This window comes from Poromitra crassiceps, assembly GCF_964638095.1.
Source record: "Poromitra crassiceps genome assembly, contig: HAP1_SCAFFOLD_72, whole genome shotgun sequence".
Lineage (NCBI taxonomy): Eukaryota > Metazoa > Chordata > Actinopteri > Beryciformes > Melamphaidae > Poromitra > Poromitra crassiceps.
The window spans coordinates 1,258,547-1,286,475 of NW_028152252.1; the positions used below are offsets into that span (position 1 = coordinate 1,258,547).

At 45.1% G+C, this 27,929-nt stretch overlaps 1 protein-coding gene across 1 annotated transcript in view; it reads left to right on the forward strand.

The window, feature by feature from the left end:
* Positions 1-1,562: 1,562 nt before the first annotated feature.
* Positions 1,563-27,929, forward strand: part of LOC310800788 (PDZ domain-containing protein 2-like) — a gene marked incomplete at both ends in the record, with an annotated part of 59,220 nt that continues 32,853 nt past the window's right edge. Inside the window, 4 exons of the mRNA XM_083664711.1 lie at positions 1,563-1,670; positions 3,424-3,440; positions 9,962-10,469; positions 25,391-25,536. Coding sequence (XP_083520837.1) covers positions 1,563-1,670; positions 3,424-3,440; positions 9,962-10,469; positions 25,391-25,536 — 779 coding nt within the window. The remainder of the gene's footprint in view (positions 1,671-3,423; positions 3,441-9,961; positions 10,470-25,390; positions 25,537-27,929) is intronic.

The window sequence follows — 27,929 nt, forward strand, 5'->3', positions numbered from 1 at the left end:
TGATACCAAGGTCGGATAGGGTGGAAAGTAGAATTTGGTGGTTGATGGTGTCAAAAGCAGCAGACAGATCGAGAAGTATGAGAACGGAGGAGAGTGATGAAGCTTTGGCGGAGTGAAGGGCGGAGGTGACAGAAAGAAGAGCTGTTTCAGTGGAATGTGCAGGTTTGAAGCCAGATTGAAGGGGGTCAGAGAGGTTGTGAAGGGAGAGATAGGAGGATAATTGACCAGATACTGTGCGTTCGAGTGATTTGGAGATGAAGGAAAGGAGGGAGACGGGGCGGTAGTTGTTGATGGCGGAGGGGTCGAGGGACGGTTTCTTGAGGAGTGGTTTGATTATGGCTGTTTTTAGGGCAGAGGGGAAAATACCAGAGGAGAGGGAGGAGTTGATGAGGGAGGTGAGATAGGGAGCAATGTCAGGGGAGATGGACTGAAGGAGGGGTGAGGGGATAGGATCGAGGGGGCAGGAGGTGGCACGGGCTGAAAGAATGATTTTGAGGAGATCATCTGAGGAGAGGGGAGAGAAGAATGACATGGAGGCAGGAGGTTGTGAAGAAGAGGAGGTGAGAGAAGGGGTGAGGAGGGATGGTGAGGGAAATGATGAGCTAATGGCAGCGACCTTATTGATGAAGAAGGAGGAGAAATCGTTGGCAGAAAGGGAAGAGGGAGGGGGCGGAGGAGGCGGATTGAGGAGGGACGTGAATGTCTGGAAGAGTTTGCGGGGATTAGAAGCAGAGGATTGAATAGTGGAAATGTAGAAGGAGGATTTGGCAGAAGAAATGGAGGAGGTGAAGTTGGAGAGGGAGAGGTGATAAGCGGCGAGGTCATTGGGGTTGCGAGATTTTTTCCATGTTCTTTCTGAGGTGCGGAGTCGGGAGCGGTTGGTGCGGAGAGGTTCGGTGAGCCAGGGTGCAGGGGGAGAGGGGCGGGCAGGTTTGGTAGAGAGTGGGCAGAGGGAGTCAAGGGCAGAGGAGAGAGAGGATATGAGGGTGAGTGAGGCTTCATCAGGGGATAGGAGAGAGAATTGATCGGCGGGGGGGAGGAGGGAGAGGGTGGCGGAGGATAGGGATGAGGGTGAGAGAGATTTGAGGTTGCGCCGGGAGGAAATGGGGAGAGAAGGGGGAGGGTGAGAGGTGGGAGGGGAGATTGGGAGGGAGAAGGAAATGAAGAAGTGATCGGAAACATGGAGAGGGGTGACTGAGAGGTTGGAGATGCAGCAGGAACGGGTGAAGATGAGGTCAAGGAGGTTACCGGCTTTATGGGTGGGAGGGGAGGAAGATAGTGACAGATCTAAAGATGAAAAGAAGTTGAGAAAGGGGGTAGAGAGAAGAGTTAAGTGTGGGATGTTAAAATCTCCCATGAGGGTCAGTGGGGTGTCTTCAGGAAAGAGGGAGAGGAGGGTGTGTAGATCTTCAAGGAATGTGCAGAGGGGTCCAGGTGGGCGGTAGATGATGATTATGATAAGTTTGATGGGAAGGGTAATAGTGACGGAGTGGGATTCGAAGGAGGAAATAGAAAGGTGGGAAAGAGGTGAGACAGAATAAGACCAGGTGGAGGAGATAAGAATGCCCGTGCCACCCCCGCGTCCGGAGGGTCTGGGGGTATGGGAGAAGGAGAATGCAGATGAGAGGGCGGCAGGAGTGGCAGTATTTTCGGGGGTGATCCAGGTTTCAGTGAGTGCAAGAAAGTGAAGTGACAGAGAAAGGGCGTGGGCAGATATGATGTCCGGTTTATTGACAGCAGACTGGCAGTTCCAGAGACCTCCCTCAATATTAAAAAGGTTGTTACAGAGTGGAGGGGGGGAGGGGGAGGAGGGGATGGATATGAGGTTGTTAATATTAATGCCTTTTTTAGAAAAAATTTCGGCAGGGTGAAGGTAAGTGGGAGGGGGGCGAGGGCGGAGCAGAGTAGGGATAGGTAGAGCAGTAATGGGGGAGGGGGAGCAAGGCAGGGGAGTTTTTCTGTGTTCAGGTAGATGTTGGCTAAAGGTGAAGGGGGAGGGCGGGGGTGGGGGGGGGGAGCGAAGTTGAGATAAACAGTGCAATAATGGGGAGGGGGGAGTAGGGCGGGGGAGATTTGCTGAGATCAGGTTGGGATGGATGTTGACTGTGGATATGGGGGGGGTAGCGGGGGAGGGGGGGGCTGGAGTGTTTTGTTGAAACTGGCCGGAAGTGACCAATAGGGGAGATGGACCTGAAAGTCAAGCGCGAGGGGTAGCGGACGCTTTGACGGCCAGGGCACGATGGAGATTGGCAGCAAGCATTTGTAAGCCTAGCATGCTCGGATGAAGTCCGTCGGGAGAATAGAAAGAGGAGCGCTCCCAAAACAGAGTGAAATTGTGGATGAAAGTGATGCTGTGAGTGATGCAGACGGAGTGGAGCCAGGTGTGGAGAGCGAGCAGGCGACTAAAGTACATGTCGCCGCGACGGAACGTTGGAATGGGACCAGAGAGGAAAATGGATTTTCCAGTGTTGTTGAGCAGGCCGAAAAGAGTGACAAAATGTTTTTTCGTCAGTTCAGACTGTTGCTTATTGACATCGTTGGACCCAATGTGGACTATTATTTTCTTTATTGTTGGCGGCATTGTGACTATGATTGCTGGGAGTCTATTGATGATGTCCGTCGTGGTGGCACCGGGAAAACAATGTGTGACTGTGTTAATGAAGCGGAGATTCCGGGTTATGGAGTCGCCGATTATCAGCACAGTGGGAGGTATGAGACGGGGCAGGAGGGATGGACGCGAGTGAGAAGGATGAGCGGGGGGGTTTGTGGATGAGACGCAGGAGGGGGGGAGGAGGGTATTTGACAAATTATTACTGGATGATGATGGTGGGATAACGTGCTTGGAGAGAACAAGTGCTGGAGGAGCGGACAGAGGGGGCGATCTGGGGGAGGGACAGGGAGTGAAAACGAATTTAGCAGAATGGACGAGAGGGATGCGTCGGGATGATGGGACAGTGGGGACAGCAGGTGGACTGGACGTGGATGGAGGAGATGTTGTTTCTTCACTTAGAGAGGAAAACTTGTTGTAAGTGGGCAGTGGGCGGTTCTCCGGTGGGGAACGGCGAGGAAGGAGTTTCCCACCATGATTGCCCTTGCCTGCTGATTTCCACAGCTGGTTCTGAGCGGGGGTGGAGTTTGATAGGACTTTGGGCATGTTACCTAGCCACTCGTATTTGTCAGTCCGGGAGATATCAATGTCAGGGTCCAGAACAGTGTCTGCCAGGGCTGCAGAGATGTTAACAGCGGCAGCGTGACCCACAATAATTAAAGAGTCGGAGTCCAGCTCGGCAGTAGGTGGAGACGAGATCGGGATGCAGGATTTGACCAGGGAGTCCATGAACATTTCTTCATCTTTGAGCTGGTGGAGCAGAGCTACTCTCTCCTCCAGCTGGGATATCCTGGCGTCTTTGTGATGACAACCAGGGCAGCACGGTGAAAGGGTAAGTGAAGGCATGGTTTGTTTGTTTGTGTGTGTGTGTGTGTGTGTGTGTGTGTGTGTGTGTGTGTGTGTGTGTGTGTGTGTGTGTGTGTGTGTGTGCGTGCGTGCGTGCGTGCGTGCGTGCGTGTGAGTGAGTGCGTGCGTGTGTGAGAGAGAATCGGAAAGCAATATTTGTAATGGAATCATTATGGGACACGGCTAAGAGCCAAACTTAGCCATAGTTCCATAATGATTCCATTTGCATTGCACACGTGCTACACTATGCTAGCTAACGCTGTGCCAGGTATTAGCCGTGTCCCATAAAGATTCCATTACAATACACGTTAACGTTAACGTTAGCCAAACGTTTTTTTGGTTACACAATGCATTGCCAGCTATCTCAAAAACTAATGTGACAGGATAACGTCCGTTTGATATGTTGTTAAACGTGTTATTTTACACCGTTTAGAAGAATGAACCCACCTTGAATTCTTTGAACAGGTCTGCCATAAAAAGTTGAATGGAGGCTAAGTAAGCAGCAGAAGCACTATTGTTTTTGTTTAAAATACTTGAGGGCTACATGCCACTGGTGCTGCACTGTCTGCACTCACTGCCATACAGAGTTGAATGTAAGAAGTAAGCAGAAGCACATTGTTTTGTTTTAAAGTTGAAGGCTACATGTCATTTGTTCATTGGAAATGGTTGCATACTTTAATAAAGGAGATCTCACCGCTGTTTACATGCTTTTCCGATCAGCTAACACGCTATAATAGCCTACTTAGCTCAGCTGTTAGCTACTTATCTTAGCTCTCTGCCTCGCGGTAAGATGTTCATGTTCCTTATGCATAACATTCATGTATATTTGCTGGAAGGGGAGACGTCTCCCGCTACTGTTGATGTCCAGAGACACTGGGAAATGTGTGTTTGTTTATTTGTTGCGTCGCGTGTAACGTTAACATGGGCGCCGGCCGTGAGCGACTCTGTCAAGCTAAACAAGATCAGACCAGGGCAGACAGGAAGTCCGAAACCTGACATTCGTCAAATAAAACAAATTTCAAAGTAAAAGCCCATCTTGATGAAAGGGTGCCAGGAAGGGTGACAGGAGCGATTGGGACACACTTGCTCCTATAGGCCAGTGCAAGCACCGGCCTAAAAAGCACTTCATGTATATATATATACGGTATATATATTTATTTATTTTGTCATTTGTGTCATAACGAATAATATTTACATGTCTGATGTCAATACAGTTCAAAATAAAAGAATTGAGAGCGAGTTCTGCGTGAGATTGTGTCCTTTACAAAAATGCCCTTTTCTCCAATTTCTCTTCTCAGAGAGACCTTTTTGGTGAAAACAGGGTGTATATAAATGGCTATAAGTAGAGTACAGAACATGCTAAAAGCTCACTTTTTTTCCCCTGGTGAACCCAGAGACGTACATCTTCATTTTGAGGTATTGCAAATCACTTTGGTGCTAATAGATAATTTACTGTGGGTCTTGAAAGATGACCAACAATTATGAAAATATTTGGCCTGAGCTAAATATTGGCAGTCCTAAACTGGCCATGAATGAGTTAATAGTTCTTTACAGTGGATATTGATCACACCTGTTATAGTGCTTCACAGTGAATATTGATCACACCTGTTATAGTTCTTCACAGTGAATATTGATCACACCTGTTATAGTGCTTCACAGTGAATATTGATCACACCTGTTATAGAGCTTCACAGTGAATATTGATCACACCTGTTATAGAGCTTCACAGTGAATATTGATCACACCTGTTATAGTTCTTCACAGTGAATATTGATCACACCTGTTATAGAGCTTCACAGTGAATATTGATCACAGCTGTTATAGAGCTTCACAGTGAATATTGATCACACCTGTTATAGTTCTTCACAGTGAATATTGATCACACCTGTTATAGAGCTTCACAGTGAATATTGATCACACCTGTTATAGAGCTTCACAGTGAATATTGATCACACCTGTTATAGTGCTTCACAGTGAATATTGATCACACCTGTTATAGTTCTTCACAGTGAATATTGATCACACCTGTTATAGTGCTTCACAGTGAATATTGATCACACCTGTTATAGAGCTTCACAGTGGATATTGATCACACCTGTTATAGTTCTTCACAGTGAATATTGATCACACCTGTTATAGTTCTTCACAGTGAATATTGATCACACCTGTTATAGTTCTTCACAGTGAATATTGATCACATCTGTTATAGAGCTTCACAGTGGATATTGATCACACCTGTTATAGTTCTTCACAGTGAATATTGATCACACGCTGGTAACCTGTTAATAGTTCTTCACAGTGAATATTGATCACACCTGTTATAGTGCTTCACAGTGAATATTGATCTCACCTGTTATAGAGCTTCACAGTGAATATTCATCACACCTGTTATAGTTATTCACAGTGAATATTGATCACACGCTGGTAACCTGTTAATAGTTCTTCACAGTGAATATTGATCACACGCTGGTAACCTGTTAATAGTTCTTCACAGTGAATATTGATCACACGCTGGTAACCTGTTAATAGTTCTTCACAGTGAATATTGATCACACGCTGGTAACCTGTTAATAGTTCTTCACAGCGAATATTGATCACACCTGTTATAGAGCTTCACAGTGAATATTGATCACACCTGTTATAGTGCTTCACAGTGAATATTGATCACACGCTGGTAACCTGTTATTGTTCTTCCTGAATTACAAAGCATTTTTCAAGTACAACTTTCATTCTAGACAGCCAGTTTAATGTCTATTCTTACTCTTCTTTAGTATGTAGTTGATTTTCATTTTTCTCAAAAGATGTGGAGACAGTTTGTCAACAGACCTTTCCTGGTTGGCCTGTAAAAGTGTTTTGTTTTGTTTCAAACGGTTTTGTTTCACATTAGTTTTGGCCTCTCATCATTGTCTGCCACTCCATTTGGGGTTGTAAGCAAATGCTTTGTTGGGAAGGTTGCATCAGTGTTGTCAGTCAGCAGTCAGGACCTTTGCAGGACAGAGAGAATAGCTGCTGAGTTAAAGCACGAAGCAAACTGAAGCGCACGACATTACCGCAATGCCTGTCTGCTGCCTGGGCTCAGAGTGGACAGGACAGGGAGGAGGACTCCTTTGACTTGTATCAAATGTAAGAGCAGAGTTCAAGGTGTGTGCTTGACTGTTTTCTTCTCATTCATTGCCACTAACAAAAACGTGCTTTTATGGCATCGTCTTTTTCTGTATGTGTAAACATTGTAGTTTATGTATACAGTAACTTTTTCCACCCTTCATGCAGTGCTTCTGGAGAAAATCTGTTGCCTCCCTTTGCTTGCTGTTTTAATTTCAGTGGAATTCAGTGTAAATGCATAATGTAATAGTAATAGTAATAGTTTTCTTGTTCAGCAAATGTCCAGCATATCAGGAGATGACAGGAGGCTTTGATACTTGACAATGCCATGATAAACAGCATCTGTTATTTGAGCCAGATTTCATGTATCAAAATGTAGTCCGCATAATCTGACTAAAACATGCACATAATCCCTGATAGTCTACGAGCTATTTGGCTTTGTGAAATCAAACACCCCTGCATGAAATGGAGCTAAAGCACCTTGTGTGTATTGTATCTCTGATTCTCTGTGTCCCACAGCTGTATTATGTTCACTGGGGGTTTTAGATATTTTGGCTGTCCGCTGGTGCGGGGGCGGGGGGGTATGGTTGTATTTTCTGCCCACCCTTGAGGTTGAACTATTCTACTTCTTGCGGCGTGACAATGCTATCTTTCAAAGGCTGTAGTACATGGGATGTAGCTCATTTGTAAAGCTGGAGTGAAGAGCCTGGCCTCATATAACCCTAACCCCTAACCCCTAACCCTCATATAACTAGAAGACCTCATGAATCCATTGGTACCAACCTTGTCATGCTAGCGTGTAGTCATGCTAGGTATATCACAATTAGGGCTGGGCAATATATCGATCTGGTGATATGAGACTAGATACTGTATGGTCTTAGATGTTGGATATGGTAATCTGGTGATATGAGACTAGATATTCTCTTACATTAGATTTTGGATATTGGAATATGGTGATATCAGACTAGATATGGTCTTAGATGTTGGATATGGTAATATGGTTCTATGAGACTAGATACTGTATGGTCTTAGATGTTGGATATGGTAATATGGTTCTATGAGACTACTAGATATGGTCTTAGATGTTGGATATGGTAATATGAGAATGAGACTAGATATGGTGTTAGATGTTGGATGGATATGGTAATATGGTGATATGAGTGATCACATAGTGGTGAGACAGAAGGGTAGATCTTGTGCAGCCTAGAATTGGAATAATGAATACACTGTGAGTGACTTTAAATTGAATCAGCTGGTGTCTGCTGTTAATTGAGCAGAGTTGGACCACAGACAGACTTCTGTCCAATATAATTTCAGATAAATTAACACCAAGCTCCCCCTGCCATGCCTCTCTATTCCTCTCAGTGGGGGCCCTGATGCAGCCATCAAATATACACACAAATCTAGAAATTAGATGCCTGGAGTGAGGGGGGCTTAACAAAACATAAAAAAGAATGTTCATTTGGTAGATCTTCAAAATCACAAATCTTGGATTGAACATAATGGGCCCTATCTTCCCAAAAGCGCTAATTTAGTGTTTGCACTCGTTTAACGCCGTGCGCAATGCAAATTGGGGGCGGACACAAGCGCATGCCTGTGATAATTGCACTGGGCATTGGCTGCCCCATGCCAAAGCAGGCGTTTCAGCGCTAAAATGTGGGATAGATGGCATTACCCTATCGTCAGCAGCGAGCAATTACTTTGCGCTAAGAGCTTTGAAAAGGACCTCTTACGCGCAAATACCTCGTTGCGCTGGGAGCGCAGCCGTAATCTCCGTGCAGTGCAGCGCAGTGGAAAGTGGAATTCCTTTTGAATATGTCATTACACACAGCCTTGCCATGCCAGGACATCAAATTATGCTGCTAAAATTGGGTATTAGCAGATAATTCAGTGAGGCAATCAACTATAACTCACTGAGAAACTTTTATCACATCGCAAAGAGGGAAATTCATTTAGAAAACTTGTTGGACAATGGACATAGGCTATTTACTAGGGGTGTCACGATACACTAATTTCACGATACAATATGATACACGATATTGGGTTCACGATAACGATACGATATTTTAACAATATTTTTTTTAACAAAAGTAAATAATTTTCTTAAATAACTCATGCTCAATGGTCCCTAAACTTATGTAATCTTATGTACCCCTTGAGCTGTTTTGCCATGCCAGTAGTAGTCTGCCCCCTCACCCATGTGTGTTGATTCTGCTAAATTTGTTCTATTATTATTCAGGAGCAAAACCTTTTTTTTTTTTTTTTTTTTTTTTCCGATATAATTTTTTTCTGACGATACGCATATCGTGACGTTTCGATATCGCGATATATCGTGCGACGAAATATCGTGACACCCCTACTATTTACCTTCAAAACCCAGAGGGTCGTTGGCACCACAGACGATCTGTCAATAAGCTCTCTCTGTCCTCGCACGTTTGAGTACACTCTATTACGCATGGAGAGAATTACAGCATACTGCATGCCTCGCACAAACAGCCATTGTGAGACGGGAATCTGATTGGTTTTGATTGCCGTAATGCCCAGCATTGCCTAGCCACACCTGTGAATAATTCTGGTAGTTAAGACCGCCCAAATCCCGTTTGCGCAGGCATTTTGGGGCGCAGATGATTTTGGCATGGCTCTAATTTGCGTCTGCGACTCGTGCCGTGAACGTTTCCGCATCCCGGCCGAGAATTGCATCCCCAACATATTTTGGGGCTGTTTTAACTTAGAAATTAGGGAGGTCACGTCTACCAGGCAATTATATCACTTTTAAACAGTTAAATTTCTGTGTAAATCATTACAATATGCTCCCGTGAGGTGGGGATGCTGCCGGCGCTGGGGTGCAAAACTCAGCATAACACCTGGCGGACGGTGCAAGGCGGACTGCTATCTTCCCTGCCTTAAGGCACGCGCAAACAGGTGCTCAAGCGCTATTAGGGGATAGCGCCTGTCGGAAGATAGAGCCCAATGTCTTACTTGTAGGTATCCAAGCCAATGTGTGTTGAGCAATTAAAATTTCCTCCTCAGAAGATAAAAGGATGCAAAATAACCATCTATGTATACAGTAGGTCTCTGATGGAAACCAGTCCTTTCTCACTCCAGGCACGGTTCTGTCTGACAAAAAAGAGTGATTAAAACAAATTGGTGTATGAACAGAAACATCAGGTATATTCAAAACGCTTCTAACCTGGCTTAGGGTTCTGACAGAATTTTTCACAACAAAACCTAAATTTGTTAAAGCCCCAGGCATCTCTAGCTTAGAAAATAACATGCCTGACAGGGAAAAGTATGCAATAGAGCTGGCCTCCATTTTTAGCCACAGGGGGCCCTCGATAATTAGATTGCCAGGAGTCCGTAATAACACTGTATTGACAGCATGATTCTTTTCTCCTCTCTTTACAGTTACCTGGCTGACCAGTGCTGGAATGGGGGTTGCATCTACCTGATAATGCTGCGGCGAATCAAGCGAAAGGCTCCTCCCCCTCCGTGTAATGGCAGTGCCAGTGTTCCTCTGAGCGATGGGATGGGCGGCTATGCAGAGGAGCAGTGTAGCTCCACCTCCTCCGAGCCACCCGGCAGCCCGCTGCAGAACGGCAAACGGACGCGCAAGTTTGGGGTCATATCCCGATCGTCCTTCAATCGAGACAGCAAGGATAGCAAACATACCACAGCTTACCATGGCCACAGCTCTTCTGTCTGCATGGATGCAGAGGTCCTTCTTCCAGAAGAGGACACAAGCTGCAAACTTTCCACAGACACAGACACACCTGCAGCAGCAGACAACTTACCTCATATGAAAACTGTTCCCCGTCTCCCACAAGACAGGCTGGCTGCCACCTTACCTGCATGGCCTCATAGTCGCCTATCAGAATGCAAAGGAGATTCACTCAGCAACGAACCATCAAGCCAGGTAAGACACAGCACAGACACGCAGAGTTCAAACTGCTAGATCCAGAGAATGGACCAAAACAAGTACAATTTTGAAATACATTGACATGAAAATTAATACCATGTCCAAGAAGCAAATGTTGCCAGATTAATAAAAATGGTGTCTAAACTGCCTAAACCTGGCTCCTTTGTTGATAGAATCCATTCCAGAATCCAGAATTTGCTGCATATATGTTAATGGAAAATGGGTATTAGTGCCAGCAGAGATTGTTTGAATTGCATAAATTTGAATTTGTCATGCTAATTTTGACCCGTTAAATTAAAAAAATATATATTTTGGAGTAAATTTAATCAAAATTGTAATTTATTCCAGCTTAGTTGCTACTTCCTGCTGATGAAAACCCTTGCCATCAGGTGAAAAGAAGCGGCCGGTGACTGTACTTCAGTCAGGAGCACATATAGTACATATTGTGCAGCCAGATCTGTTGTGTTCCTTCTCTGAGGACAATTCCTAGTTTGGGCTCATCATCAAGCTCTTTGGAGTTCATCATTTGGGAGCTGAATTTGTTAAAGTACATTCTCTGGGTGGTTTGAGTTTTTCACATTTGCATCTCGGTCTCAACCCTGCAACCACATATTCTGTTTTCTTTGGCTTGCCAACATTTCCTATGTCTACATGTACCTGTTTCAATTGTTTATTGGCGGTCACTGTGACTATACTTGGTTAGAATATGTCTCTGCTTTCTATCTCTGATAGTATAGAGCTAGCTATTCATACCCACTAATTCATTTTCACTCTTTATTGGCCAAATAATATTCAAATCTCCATTTGGATTATTTTCCCAGTGTTCCAAATAAGTTTCTCTGCATTTTGTAATAATGGCGTTATGGAACCCACCGTGGTTTCGGGCAGACCACGCCCTGCGCCCACCTACGCACCTACGCACCTACGCACCTACGCACCTATGCAGCAGACAAGCGCCGCGATTGGCGAGGAGCGAGCGTTTTGTTCCCTTTTGACAGCTCTTGCCTTTTGACAGCTTGAATCTCCCACATCAAACACTCTGCGCCCAGCACACACACACACACACACACACACACACACATCAAACACTCTGCGCCCAACACACACACACACACACACACACACACATCAAACACTCTGCGCCCAGCACACACACACACACACATCAAACACTCTGCGCCCAGCACACACACACACACACACACATCAAACACTCTGCGCCCAGCACACACACACACACACACATCAAACACTCTGCGCCCAGCACACACACACACACACACACCAAACACTCTGCGCCTAGTCTCGGCTCCCAGACGTTTGGTGAGCTGCGCCACCAAACGTCTTGGAATTTCACTGTCAGAAACTGTCTGTCCGAGCCCGGCGAGAACGGCCGGCAGCAGACACGCCTACATTTATTATTAGAATTTTATTTGGTAGCGGCAATGCCATTTATCATAGTTCCAATATAGAGCAAGACACCGATGTGCTGCAAAGAGAGTTTATACCTGTTGTTTATTTTACTATAATTTTTCCTACCCGGAAGTGGTCCGCTTGCTACTGTGAGTCATCAGCAGGCTCTGTAACGTTAGCCTCGGGAGTCGGGCTTATCGCTGGGGAAAAGACCTCTAGCCACCGGGGCCGGATGAAACACGTCCTATTACCAGGTTATGTTTGTTTCTAAGTGATTAATATGTTGCTCCGCAAACGCGGCGATGTTTTGCGAAACACTGGTTCTGCATGAGCGTCACTGCCCCCAGAAAGCAGGCCCGCCCACAACACTCATGATTGGTTCTCCGATGCAAGGCTTCCAACAGCGCCACCTAATATTATGCAAAGATTTAAATAGTAATATTCTCAGTCTTACAGGAGTGAAACGGATTAAGACTGAGGGCTGAGTCTACTCTGCGCCCAGCACACACACACACACACACATCAAACACTCTGTGCCCAGCACACACACACACACACACATCAAACACTCTGCGCCCAGCACACACACACACACCAAACACTCTGCGCCCAGCACACACACACACACACACACACACACACACACACACACCAAACACTCTGCGCCCAGCACACACACACACACACACACACACACAAACACACACATCAAACACTCTGCGCCCAGCACACACACAAACACACACACCAAACACTCTGCGCCCAGCACACACACACACACACACACACACACACACACACACACACACACCAAACACTCTGCGCCCAGCACACACACACACACACACACACACACATCAAACACTCTGCGCCCAGCACACACACAAACGCACACACACACACACACACACACACACACACACACAAACACACACATCAAACACACTGCGCCCAGCACACACACAAACACACACATCAAACACTCTGCGCCCAGCACACACACAAACACACACACCAAACACTCTGCGCCCAGCACACACACACACACACACACACACACACACACACAGACACACACATCAAACACTCTGCGCCCAGCACACACACAAACACACACACCAAACACTCTGCGCCCAGCACACACACAAACACACACACAAACACTCTGCCCAGCACACACACAAACACACACATCAAACACTCTGCGCCCAGCACACACACACACACACACACACATCAAACACTCTGCGCCCAGCACACACACAAACACACACACCAAACACTCTGCGCCCAGCACACACACAAACACACACATCAAACACTCTGCGCCCAGCACACACACAAACACACACACCAAACACTCTGCGCCCAGCACACACACAAACACACACATCAAACACTCTGCGCCCAGCACACACACAAACACACACACCAAACACTCTGCGCCCAGCACACACACAAACACACACATCAAACACTCTGTGCCCAGCACACACACAAACACACACACCAAACACTCTGCGCCCAGCCCAGCCATTTCATTAACCAACTGAATGGCTCTTGATAGCGGACATTGAAATAAATGATGGACACGGACGTTCCTTAATGTAATATATGAACGCTAATGTGGCTTCATTGGATCAATATTGCTCAACCATGCAACCAATATTAGTCTTTTGTTTATTTTAGTAATTATGCTAGCCAACTTGTACCCAGCAATTGGATTTGTATTCAAACATGAGTGGAATTATCGCCCTAAAGGGTGTGAGTGTGTGTGTGTGTGTGTGTGTGTGTGTGTGTGAGTGTGAGTGTGTGTGTGTGTGCATGCATGTGTGTTATCTGTTAAGGAGTCTCGTGGCCTGCGGGAAGAAACTATTCCGCAGACGGTTTGTACGTGCCTTCTGGACCCTGTATCTCCTCCCTGAGGGCAGCAGGGAGAACATGCTGTTGTGCGGGTGGGTCATGTCCTTGATGATCTTCCGGGACTTCCTGAGGCACCGCTGAGTGTACAGATCCTGCAGTTTTGGCACCTCACATCCTGTCACATGCTGTCACATGCTGGGCCACGCACCTCACCCTTCTCAGCGCCTTGCGGTCCATGGTGGTACAGTTCCCGTACCAGGTAGTGAAGCAGCTGGTCAGGAGGCTCTCAATGGTGCCTCTGTAGAAATTGGCAAATAATTATGTGGAAACTCCTAATTGTGTACTAGCTACCATTGCCCATTTGTGAGACTTCAGATCCTCTCAGTCCATAAGATCATCTAGATGTTCTCTTATGAGATCATCGTGGCTTGATGGTGTTTGAAGCTCCAGGAACGCTCAGTGACTGTGTCAGCCAAGCTCTGATTGTGTAACTGACCAAGCGTGCACTGACCTAACTACACTGACCTAGCTCTCAACTGTAATCTGTTGTGAAAGCCATCAGAAATCATGGTTTTAAGTGTATAAGCCTGGAAGATCAGGATTTCCTATCTAAATTGTTAAAGGGTCCCTCCCTCAGGATAATGCCCTCACATATTCCACCCCTGTCACCCCACCGTGCCGCTAATGGCTGGACTTCATCATGGTCAGTAGAGCACATTATATGGAGCCTAATAATCAGATTATAATAGGTTTAACAGATTAAAAATGCTCCATACATGTATATTGTAAACACCTCAATCAGATTAAACAGGCCCCAACCCATTGACATTCCAATGGGTTGCAGAGGGGTAGTTTAAACCTTTTCATAAACCGATCAAAAGAAAAATGTTATGTAAACTGATTCCTCTCTGGCCGTGTTCTTTCTGTGCATGCCCATGATGCCCTCCGTCTGGACGTAAAGGGGACTGTGGAGAATTTAGAAGTTGTTGTAATACCTCCCTCAAAGATCCAGGGGGCAGTAGCTCCAAGGAGCTGCTCTAATCTACCACTTCCTGTCCTGAGTAATATAGAGGGCTGAATGATGTGAGTCTGGGTCAATCCCCAGAGACAGGACAGGAGATGGGGGTTGAGGACAACCACCCCTCACTGAACGTCTCTTAAGACCAAGGAGGTCATTGTAGATTACAGTAAGGGGAAGAAGACTCACCCCCCAGTAACCATCAACGGCACAGTGGTGGAAAGGGTAAACAGCTTTAAGTACCTGGGAGTCAACATCCACCAGGACCTGATGTGGGCCAGCCATTCTAAAACCCCATAGACTTTTCCACTGATGAACCAAAATGGCAGCGATTTCTGGTTGAGCCTACAAAAATACGTCATTCCTGTGGTCATCGTCCTTCCCATCCTCCTCCTCCTCATCGCTAATTTCTACCATACCTCGTTGGTTTTCCCTCTCGCAGATGCATGCGCTCACCCGCTTCGCGCATGCGCAGTTGAGCTATACCGCAGGGATGACGTATTTCTGTAGTCGCTCGCTGTAGTCGGTTCTTCACTGTTTCTGCCTATGGGATTTGTGAATGGGTTTTTGGCGCGATGCTTCAAATAAGGTCTGTGGTTAATGCAAGCTTATTCAAATGCAAACCTGTGTTCAGCAGGATAATCTTCACACATGAGGACCACTTTCATGAGTTTTTAAGCATAAATGTGAGCCATATAAGTAAAAAGCTCATGCTAAGCTATTCCAGAACTAACACACAGTGTCGCATAGGCTTCCACGTCACGTCACCACAGCCAAATTCAACCTTTAGTGTTAGAGTGTTGTGACTGTGAGCTGACAGAGAGCAGTGTGTGGGACCATTGCAAGATCACTTTATAGTTTGGTAACACTGTCAAACAGCTCCACACGTGTGACAAACTAACTTGCTAGTATTGCTCGTCTTTAACTTCTTCTGATTGGTCAGTCTAGAGTAGGGCTGCCACAAACGATTATTTTGATAGTTGACTAGTCACCGATTATTTTAACAATTAGTCGACTAATCGGATCATAAATTGCAGCTTATCGCACAATTACTCAATCGCTCTGATTTAACTATCATCAGCTTATACATTTAGCTTCAAGTTGTTTTAAGCATGTGCCAACTAAAAATAAAGACAATTAAGATCATAATTCACTCAGAAATCATCTTTTAATTAACTTTAAAGTTTAGAGCATGTAGCAGCATATTTATATCTGGCATCAATCTGTACTTGCATGTAATAAATGTAATATAGTGCAAATTGCAAAATAGTACACATTGAAATTGAAAACATATAGTGCAATGAAATATCTACTATCCATTGAATGAATAATGGAAAATAAAATTAGGGCACTACTACGTGGAATGGAAATGGAACCAAAAACTATTCACTATGTACTGCAACCAAAATATCAACAAAAATAAATTGTTTCAGTCTTTTCAGGCCTCAAACGAAAAAAGTAAGTAGAGAGTGCAAACTGCTGAGTAAAATGAGGTTTCCAGTATTCCCGTCAGCAACACATGATCTTAACGTCGCTATGATGACAACATTACAGCAAGGCTTTTAATGTTAATATTGTTAGTCAATAGCTAATGTTAGCAGCTAAAAATTGTGAGTGAGCTAACAAGCTAATTAGCCTTCATCTCCATCATCGTCTGCATTCGCCGCAACGTGCTTCCTTTTGAGATGCTCGCGCATCATACTCGTGCTGTCATGATAAGCGAGTTCCGTTTATTTAGCAGATTTTGCATTTCACATCATTGTGGGTGAAACGCTCCCACACTTTGGACGTACGAGGATGGCTAGACATTTTTTCTATGGAGCAAGCTGCTTGTTTTTCCGGTGATGTCACGTTTTCCCCGGATGACTGCGCATGCGCATGTGCATCAAAGACAGGACGGAGACGCCTGGAGGCCAGGCCAGCCAGTGAGGCCACCGCCAGCAGCAGCTTCGGGGAAACAAAACAAAAGTTTTTTTCTTTTTTTCAGATAAAAAAAAACATGCGATGACGTCGATTACCAAATACGTCGGCGACGATTTTGGTAATCGACGTCATCGCGACTAGTCGACTAATTGTGGCAGCCCTAGTCTAGAGGTACTTCACGTTTCTCTAAACTGCTATTGGCTAATTGGGCGGCTGGGCGGGACTGAGTGTTGGGGTCTCCTGAGTCTCCTCTGAGAGAGCATGGTGACACGAGGTTAGGTGACAGGAGTTGTTGTGCTGCTGTGCATTGATATAGCGTGTGAGTTTTACTAATACATCTAGTTTGAAAGAGCGAGTGGGTAATAGCTGTGTGACTGAACTGACTGAACCCGGACTGAACCAGGTGAGGGAAAGAGAATGTCCGTGTTCGATCTTTGGCATGACGACGTATAATATCCCCGTCGACAGTGTAGTCTCATTTAGCCGTTTTTTTTTCTTAAACTAGCTGGTTGCCCTTTTAACGGCACGTAAAAGTTCAAAACTCATAAAAGTGGTCCTCATGTGTGAAGATTATCATGCTGAACACTGGTTTGCATTTGAATAAGCTTGCGTTAACCACAGACGAAGAATAGCCGTAGCATCCTGCTGCGACTAATGGGGATCCTAATAAACTAAACTAAACTAAACTAAACAGACCTTATTTAAAGCAGTGCGCCAAAAACCCATTAAAAAATCCCATAGGCAAAAACAGTGAAGACCCCGGATGTGTTTTCCAGCATCCATGTTTTCCAGACTTATTTCTGCGGCTCTCTATTGTGCGCCGTGCCACTCTCTAATTATACTAGTAGAGATTGTTCTTAATGTTTGACAGCCGCATCCATCGACTCCAGAGGGGTTAATATGTTCAGTTTTAGAGTAATACTGACAATAATTGAAAATATATGACATTCAAGATTCAAGATTTTTATTGTCACTCCGTAGTACAAGTATCACGTGTGAAATTCTTGTTCTGTAGACTCCGTTGCAAAATAACAGGGCATATAGGCTAGGTGCAGGAAAACAAGAGAAGCAACAAGCAATAAGGCAGTAAAGCAATAAGACAAGTCAAAGACAGTGACATATTCACTGCACATAGGTGCAAATGGCATGGACATACTTTAAATACAATTAAACATTAGACATACGTAATGGACTGGTAGCAGCTATAGTACAGCTACTACATGATTGTTGGGAGTTTATTTATGTACTGTATGTTAAGGAGTCTCGTGGCCTGCGGGAAGAAACTGTCCCTCAAGCGATTTGTGCGTGCTTTTGGGACCCTGTATCTCCTCCCTGAGGGTAACAGGGAGCACAGGCTGTTGCACAGGCTGTTGTGTGACATGTGTCATTAGCAATAGATCTACTGTATATCTAAATAAGCCAATATCTGGTTGGACAAAATAACGCTTGTACGCGACTTATATCCTCAATCACTACGTTTTTGTCCCAAAAATTTGTCCTTTTTCCGAATTTTGCATTTTCCGATTAAGACATCTGGGTTATTCCAGTATTATTCGGGTTTTCGGAGGATTCTTTCATCATGTATACAGCGCATTCGGAATATGCGTCTCAATCAGGGTTTTTACAGCAGTTTGCGATGCATGTTGCCTGTTTGTGGTCAGCTGATGTGTGCTAGAAAGCGCAATATAATCATAATAATCCATCATCTCTGGCATGCAAAAAGAAATGCCGACATTTCTGATCGGGAGGAGATGAGAAACATCGATTTAAAGAGAGAGAGAGAGAGTAGCCTATAGTGCCCAGTGCCCATGGAAATCCACAATGCTTGCGAGCCTGCAAGGTAATAACGTAGGCTACTACTTTTTATGAAAGACTTGGATGCTCAATGCCAAACTTTTCAGCAGCAAGCTCCTGAAATGGACCAAGTGATGCTCGTAAGAATAGTGCTGCTCTGTTTATTCTCAACAGAAAAACTCTGTGGCTCGGACTACCTGCATCTCTCTCTCCCCCCCCCCCCTCCCTCACGTGTCGGGGAGGGCGAGCTACGGCTGCACGTAAACGGGAATATTAGTGGATTATTAATTTACCGTAAATTCCGGACTATAAGCCGCACCTTTTTTCCCGTTTTTTGGCCTTTTTTGGCCCCTGCGGCTTATATAACGGTGCGGCTTGTCTATGGATTTTTTCCCCCCCCAAAAAAAGAAAAGAAAAATAACTCTCTTTTTTAGCACTCTTTCTAACTATAAATCCTATATAACTATAATAAGTTTTAATTTCCTCTCTTGCCCTCTTTTCACCACACTGTATGACACTGTATGACACTGTGTGCACTGTAAAAAACAACACAGGTGGTGTTGTGTTATGTTGTTTTGTTGAAATGTTAATAAATGGGAGCTTCCTCTACAATCCCCTCTGTGCATGAACCCTTACATATGGTAATTAAACATTAAAACACACAAAAAAAAAAAAAAAAAAAACATTAAAACACCCGCGGCTTATATAAGAAAAAAATAGTCAACTTTGAAGGTGCGGCTTATACACCGGTGCGGCTTATAGTCCGGAATTTACGGTAGTCGGAATATTGTCATTTTCCCAATATGGGCAAAAAGCTATATTGTAATATTGTGTGCATGTAAACGTAGTCAATGTTGCTGACATCACGCTCTGTCATGTGTCTGAGGAGAGTGTGACATCACGCTCTTGCCGCCTGCTCTTTCAGAAATTGAAGATGGAGAGCAAGAGGCTTTTCAGATGCTAATGAATCCACATCAAAAGTGTTCAAATGAACAAGAGGCTGGTGAAGCTTTGGCCCAGTTTTCATGGGCCAGCATCATGTTCTATTTGCATACAAGGTCAAAGGTCATGGGAGTTGAGAGAGAGAAAAACCTAGAATGTAATACAGCAATAATTATATGGGGGAGAAAAACAAAAAGCAACAAAATGGAAGGATGTTGGCTGCCTGTCAACAAGTTGAAACATCGCTGATCATATGACTGAGGCGATACAAGAGGTCACATTTAGTGACTCAATTAAAGTGCAAGTACAAGTTCATTAGTACAATTTCATTAGTACAAGTTAAAAAAGGAATCAAAAGGATAAAAACACAGTGAAGGCCCATTGTGGTCCTCCATCATAGCCCTTTTCCCACATGCGCTTTGTACCGCAAAATGACCGGTACGTGGTCTAATGCCTGCATGTGAGAAAGGCGCCGTGCCGGTATAAGCGCGACCCCGTCGTCCCCGACATTTCACCAGTTTCGTGCCAGTCACAAGAGCGGTATGGTCTTAAGGGGACGCAAGTGGAAACGGTTCAGGTCATTTTCCGCGACAGCGGTCCTTCAATCATGGGCGAGGAGTAGCCTACACACGTTGCTTAATGTTCCAGCGGGCATAATCTAATCATTCGCGCACATTAAAGCAAACTGGCGAAATGATCTTGTGATAGCCTAATAAGAGCAGTATGTCAGCTTGCTGATTTCCGAAGGCATTTTCCGCTATCAGTGGGCTGTGACTTCGTGGACCAGGTTGCAATGCACACAGTAGACAGTCCAACACCAAATACACAGCTGATTGTTCGATATTCCCCTGGTGTTGCGTACCACCAAAGGACTATTGCCAGTCGCAAACGCGCTTCCAGTGGTTTTCACCACCGGGTGATCTTGCGTGCGGGTCGGACCAGACTCAGCACGTAATACCGGGACATGCGAAAATGACGCTTCCATTCCACGTCGTCAAAATTGTTCAGAGCATCTTCCCAAAATAAATTCCCTCCTGGTCTCTCTCGCTTCCAGACGGCTCTAGTCTCACGCAGCAGCGCAGAGGTACATAATCATCAGTCATGATCTGTCCCTGGTTTAGTCTATCTTCATATTCTGCGCGACACTCTCATGGGCGAGGTGTACACACGTTGCTTAATGTTCCAGCGGGCATAATCTAATCATTAGCGCACATTAAAGCAAACTGGCGAAATGATCTTGTGATAATAAGAGCAGTAGCCTATGTCAGCTTCATGTGTGGGTGTGCTGTGCTGATTTTCCCCTCTCCTCTCTGCTCGCTCTCTGGCCACAGTCCGTCCTCCTCCTTCAGTCACAGTCCGACAGGGACTAAGCAACGTTGCCGACAGCCAAGGCAAGCCCGGACACATCAAATGAAGCCAGTCTGTAAAAAGTGCTTCAACGCTACGCAGGTGAACGGATAAACAAGCAAACTTATTTCACCATTCGGAGTTTTGCCGACACGTCACTCCCCACCCGCTCTGCAGTGCCGCCCCCCCTCCCCCTCCCCCTCCCCCTCCCCCTCCCCCTCCCCCCCCCATACAGGCAATTTCGCTGATAGATTCCCACATGCCAGAGGAGAGGTGTGAAGGGAAATGTCCGATATTGACTTACAGGTAATTTTCCGGTACGCATGTGGGAAAACGGCTCATGTGTAAGAGAGTGTGTGGTCCATTGTGGTCCTCCATGTGAGTGTAAGTGCAACAGCTACTTGACCTTACAGCTAGGGATGCACCGATCGATCGGCACGTGACCGGAAATGGCCGATTTTCACGTGATCGGCCTGTTCCGGTCACTCTAAATAGCCGATTCTGTGAGCCGATTTTCACATGACGTGCGCGCACCCCAAAGCACCGAGACAGGCACCCAGCCACCACACCACACACGCCAGCATACCTTCCTCGTTGTGGATTTTTTTCACCGTCAGTGAAGTAGACAAAGCTCGCAGTTTGTCACACATGCAAGTCGAAAATAAGCCGTGGAGACAGAGATGCGGCCGTGTCCCGCTCGGCTGGAGTCCAGTCAGAGCGGCTCGCTTCACCTCACTGGCCCCCCTCTCTCTGCTCTCTCTCCCCGGGAAGCGGTGCTCCAGCAACCCGCCACCGCGCACAGCCGGCTTGGCGAGTGTGTCCAGTATACCATTCCCCGACCTGCTTTTCCATTCCACATCAGCGCTGCTGCCTCAGCCTGTCAAGTCATGTTGTAACGTGACGTGGATACAGGAGAGACTATTTGTTTCGTATTGCAAATAGAACGACATGAGAACGACGGACATAATAATAAAAATGCATCGGACTCACAAGTGTGCAACGTTTTCTGTGCGTGACGATATTTTTTCGGATGGCAGATAAAAATACGCATACCAAACTTCGGACTGTGTGTAAACTCCGCCTGATATTCAGACTGAAGATCGTTACTGTAACTCATAAACTCATTTCCCCTCTACTCAAGAGGACTGGTCTGGAGCCAGTCTATAAACTCCTTGTCCATGGATCATTTTGATGTTCTGTTGCACCTGTTTTCTTTTGGAAAAGTAAATGCATGATAGCTGTGGGATATAGGCTATTGGATTTAATTTAATTTTTGTATTCATTGTATTTGCACAAAAAAGCTCTGTCCAGTAGCCTAACCTGGAACACTTTTATTTTGAGATGTGTTTGAGTGAGAAGGTCCTAGGCTACTTCATGCAAATGATAAGAATTGTTTATTTGTTTATTTGGATCCCCATTAGATGTAAGAATTGTTCTATGAATCTTAATTTTTAAACAAAGTTACAAAAACGTTTGTGTAAGCTGTCAATTGTTGTTTTTAGAAAAAAAAATCGGAATCGGCAAAAATCGGTATCGGCAAGTCAGGCTATTCAAAAATCGGAAATCGGAATCGGCCAAGAAAATGGCAATCGGTGCATCCCTACTTACAGCCGGTGTTAAATCATGTTGTGTTACTTTCTATGATGAAGAGTCAGAGTGCAACAGCTACTTGACCTTACAGCCGGTGTTAAATCATGTTGTGTTACTTTCTATGATGAAGAGTCAGAGTGCAACAGTGCAACAGTGACTTGACCTGACAGCTGGTGTTAAATCATGTTGTGTTACTTTCTATGATGAAGAGTCAGAGTGCAACAGTGACTTGACCTGACAGCCGATGTTAAATCATGTTGTGTTACTTTCTATGATGAAGAGTCAGAGTGCAACAGTGCAACAGTGACTTGACCTTACAGCCGGTGTTAAATCATGTTGTGTTACTTTCTATGATGAAGAGTCAGAGTGCAACAGTGCAACAGTGACTTGACCTTACAGCCGGTGTTAAATCATGTTGTGTTACTTTCTATGATGAAGAGTCAGAGTGCAACAGTGCAACAGTGACTTGACCTTACAGCCGGTGTTAAATCATGTTGTGTTACTTTCTATGATGAAGAGTCAGAGTGCAACAGTGCAACAGTGACTTGACCTGACAGCCGGTGTTAAATCATGTCGTGTTACTTTCTATGATGAAGAGTCAGAGTGCAACAGTGACTTGACCTGACAGCCGATGTTAAATCATGTTGTGTTGCTTTCTATGATGAAGAGTCAGAGTGCAACAGTGACTTGACCTTACAGCCGGTGTTAAATCATGTTGTGTTACTTTCTATGATGAAGAGTCAGAGTGCAACAGTGACTTGACCTGACAGCCGGTGTTAAATCATGTTGTGTTACTTTCTATGATGAAGAGTCAGAGTGCAACAGTGACTTGACCTTACAGCCGGTGTTAAATCATGTTGTGTTACTTTCTATGATGAAGAGTCAGAGTGCAACAGTGACTTGACCTTACAGCCGGTGTTAAATCATGTTGTGTTACTTTCTATGATGAAGAGTCAGAGTGCAACAGTGACTTGACCTGACAGCCGGTGTTAGATCATGTTGTGTTACTTTCTATGATGAAGAGTCAGAGTGCAACAGTGACTTGACCTTACAGCCGGTGTTAAATCATGTTGTGTTACTTTCTATGATGAAGAGTCAGAGTGCAACAGTGACTTGACCTGACAGCCGATGTTAAATCCTGCAAAGTCATGGAGTTCAGCAAGAATGAGGCCAATAGAGGGAGGCGACTGGGGTCGGTCTCCAGTCTCTTCTCATCTAAATGCATAATCTACATTTATTATTCTTCTACAGACTGCATTTAATAATATATTATGATCGATTGTTTTTTCCCCTCAAAATTATTAATGCCATTAAATAGGAATAGGTATCTTGATTTAAAAAAAAATAAAAAATAAAAATGACGGCTAATTAATAGATTATAGCGATCTGATCGTCTATCGCCAATCTCTAATGGCCACCATTGGACGATATGAAAATAGGGACGATTGAGCAGCCCTAATCCATATACACAGAACCAAACATCCATACCCCCACATGCAAGTATATACAGAATATAGAGTGTATATTTAAGCAATATAGCATGAGAGCCAGTGTGTTGTGCCAAATATATCCCCCTGATCAGCTGTTATCCCACGAGGCCGCAGGCCGAGTGCGATAACTGCTGAGCAGGGGGATATATTCCACAACACACGCAGCTCGAGTGCTATATTGCTTTTATAAAACGGTTTCCAAGTATGATAATATAATAATAATAATAATACTATAAGTCCGACTCCGACTGGCATGTCATTCTGATAGAGTCAGTTGAAACACTACTGTAAGGCGGGACCGCAAGAACATGCGGGTGATTTGATTGGATCGTTCTGGAGACTGAAGTTGACATTGGCCAATCCTGGCGCTTGCTGAGTAGCTGACAGCTTTCTGGAAACCCCGACAGGCAGCTCGAGCGCAGCGTTGCATTCTCAGCGCTTGCTGAGAAGCTGAATGCTTGCTGCAAAGCCCGACACCAACTAACGTTACGGGGTTAAATGCGGGGTTAAATGCAGGGTTAAATGCGGGGTTAACAGCCTTTCTTTTGCAAAGAAGACATTAGCCCGCATCTATTCTTGTACAAAACATCATTTTCTGCGAAGTATTAGTAAAGTTATAAGCGAAGATCGATTCACAAGGATCTGACAGCTGTCTCCGCCATTTTTTTTTCTACGTTGTCATTTGAGGTAAGCCTTATTATTACTCTCTTAGTAAGAGAGTTGCCATGGCAACCAATAACCCATGGCCATGGGTTATTGAACTCGGTTACTGGAATTATACAATGGCTGTGAACCAATCAGATTGCTTGATTTGAGAGAGCCGTTTTATAAAAAATAATAGCAAATAGTAGCATCATAGCAGCTACAACATTTATACAAGCTACATTTATACAATGCTAGTAAAAAATAGAAGCCCTCTTTTCCAACAAGACAAGCTGGCCTCCTTCACCTTCTTCCTAAATATTGGCAGCGTTGTGCTCATATTATACATTACATTATGTCATTTGGCGACAACGCTTTTATCCAAAGCGACTTACAATAACACATTTTTGTCAGCAATAGAGCAATCAACTATGCAACACAGTCTATGACAACTACAACTTCTGAAGGAATAGTGGTAAAGTTTAGTTAAGTTTTTTTTTTTTTTTTTTAGAGAGAGAAAGAAGTTAATTTCAAGACCTATGTTGGTTGCAACACTTGGTTAGTCACTTTAATACATTTTTAAAATAAATGCTTTTTAATTTTGCACCAATCGTACAGTGTGCCTTGGATCATTTTTGAAGGGGACTTGCATTTTAAATTTTATGGAGATACTCCACTCGTGCAAAGGCAATAAAGGCAAAGGCTTTGACAAGAAAATGCGATATTGATGATTTGTAAAGTTTGCGACCCAGTTCACATATCACATTTGAACTCTAACCTCCATTTTTCTTAGGGATCTATGTGTGTAGTATTGTGACCTTTTTGTATTGCCACACTGCTTGAGAAGATATTGTTTCAGCTTTGTTTTTGTTTGTTTTGTTTCTGTTCTTTTCTAGCCCAGAGAGGCAAGCCGTATCTGGAAGATGCACATGGTCAAAGGCCAGGAGGGCCTGGGCATCCAGATCACCGGGGGCCGGGGCTCCAAGCGCTCCCCCCACGGCATCATCATAGCCCATGTTGAGGAGGGGGGCACCACCCAGAGGTACAAGTAGTCACAATAAAGGCAAACAAACTCGAACCCATAGTATAGTGAGTCCCTTTATTTTTACTTCCTGGAAAACACAGAGGCTGTATATGAAATGCAAGGAACCTGTATATCACCTAGCTTCCTAATTAGGTACCTCCTTAATTAGGTACCTGGTTTGAATGTAGGTGACAGAGAAAGAATTGATTTCAGACGTCCTCAAGGTAGCGTTGCATGCCGGGGGCAGCCAGGTGGACTTTTCCCCTGCATCCTACAATAAAATTGCCGAGGTGGACGGGCAGGCGGTGTCACGTTTTGTGTCACGAAAGTGAGATGGGGCAGAAGCCCCGATGTCACTTTCATGATGTCGGCCGGGCCGGGGGGCCCGACCCCACGCGGCCTGGGCCCAGGCTGTTACGTGGTTTTACGTCTGGCTCTTACGTGGTTTTAGGTCTGTCTCTCACGAGAACCTTAGGAATCAAAGTTTATCAGGGTTCAGGAGCAGGGCTACACCTCAGCCACGCCTCCTATGGCTTTACCTATATATACTGACCTGTTCAGCACCTCAGCTCGCAAGCAGCACGTCTCTCGTTCATGTGTTTTACATTTCATGTTGTGCTCCCAGACAGACCAAGCTCAAGCAAACTTATCTTTAGTCGATCACTCACCAATCTCACCATGGATACTGATCTACAGCTCTTCATCTCGGAGAGCGACTTGTTCAATCAAACACCACCAGGATCTGCAGCATCGGGGTTTCTCTCGTCAGCTGACCAGCTCCATGTGCCCGGGTCAATGTGCCAGCCATTCCCGTGCGGTCCATTACATTACATTACATGCTGTCATTTAGCAGACACTTTTGTCCAAAGGGACTTACAATATCACATTTTATAAACGGTACAGAAAACAACTATGCAACACAATCAATGACAGCTAAGACATTTTGATAGACTAGAGTAGCACCATGTAGGTAGGAAGTAGTTTGAGACGGAATAAGTAACATGTAGCATTAATAAGTTTGAGAAGGAATATATATAGCCAAGACCAAGGCCTATCTTCCCCGGAGCGACCTGGAGAGGGTGATCCATGCCTTCATTACAACTCGGCTGGACTACTGCAACTACTTGCTCCGTCGTTTGCAGCTGGTCCAAAATGCGGCTGCCCGTCTCCTAACCGGCAGCAAGAAGCGAGAGCACATCACGCCAATCCTGGCCTCACTCCACTGTGTGGCTCCCCGTCCGCTTCCGCATTGATTTTAAATTACTGTTGAATGTTTTTAAAGCACTACATGGGTTGGCACCACCATACCTCACTGAGCTCCTGCACCACCATACCCAATCTAGAGCCTTAAAGTCAGCTGACCAGCTGCTCCTGGTGGTGCCTAGGACCAGGCTTAAGACCAGAGGGGGTAGAGCCTTTGCCATAGCAGCCCCTAGGCTCTGGAACAGCCTCCCCCTCCGTATTAGATCTGCCCAGAGCCTCGAGGCGTTTAAATCCCTGCTCAAAACGCACCTTTTCTTCCTGGCCTTCGACCTGAGTTGAGCCTGCCTCTTGGCAACCTACCTCGTCACTTTGTTTTTATGACTTGTATCTGCTGCATTGTACTGCACCTTGCTCTGTAGCAGTGTATTCTGTACTTGTCGTTTTCTTCCATATTTTAGTGTTTTATCTGTGAAGCACTTTGGTCGGCTTTGTCGTTGTAAATGTGCTCTATAAATAAAGTTGACTTGACTTGACTTGACTGATATATATATATATATATATATATATATATATATATATATATAATATATTTTTTATAATTAAAATATGTTAGTTCAAGAAGGGCCCAGGTGTAGCCTGGAAAGGTGAGTTTTTAGTCTCCGCCGAAAGATTGGCAGCGATTTGGCCGTTCTGGCCAGAGTCGCGATCGGAATGAGGGACTTTTGAGCCGACGTAGCGGGGGAGGGGTGAGGCGATCTGGACAGGTGGAGGAGCGGAGGGAGCGATGTGATGTTTGGATCTTGACCATAGATTGCAGATACGGAGGGGCTGTCATGTGGACTGCCCTGTAGGCCAGTACCACTGTCTTGAATTTGATGCGAGCCAAGATGGGAAGCCAGTGAAGGTCAACGAAGAGGGGAGTGACATGAGAGAATTTAGGTTGGTTGAACGCCAGATGGGCTGCAGCGTTCTGAATGAGCTGAAGCGGTCAGATGGCCGAGGCAGGTAGCCCAGCCAGAAGAACATTGCAGTAGTCCAGGCGGGAGATGACGTGCCTGGACCAGGAGTTGTGTCGCTTCCCTCGTGAGAAACGGACAGATTCTACGGATGTTGTACAGGGAGAACCTACAGGAGCGAGCAGTAGCTGCGATGCAGGCAGAGTTGGACAGCTGGTTGTCAAGGATAACTCCAAGGTTCTTAGCTGTTTG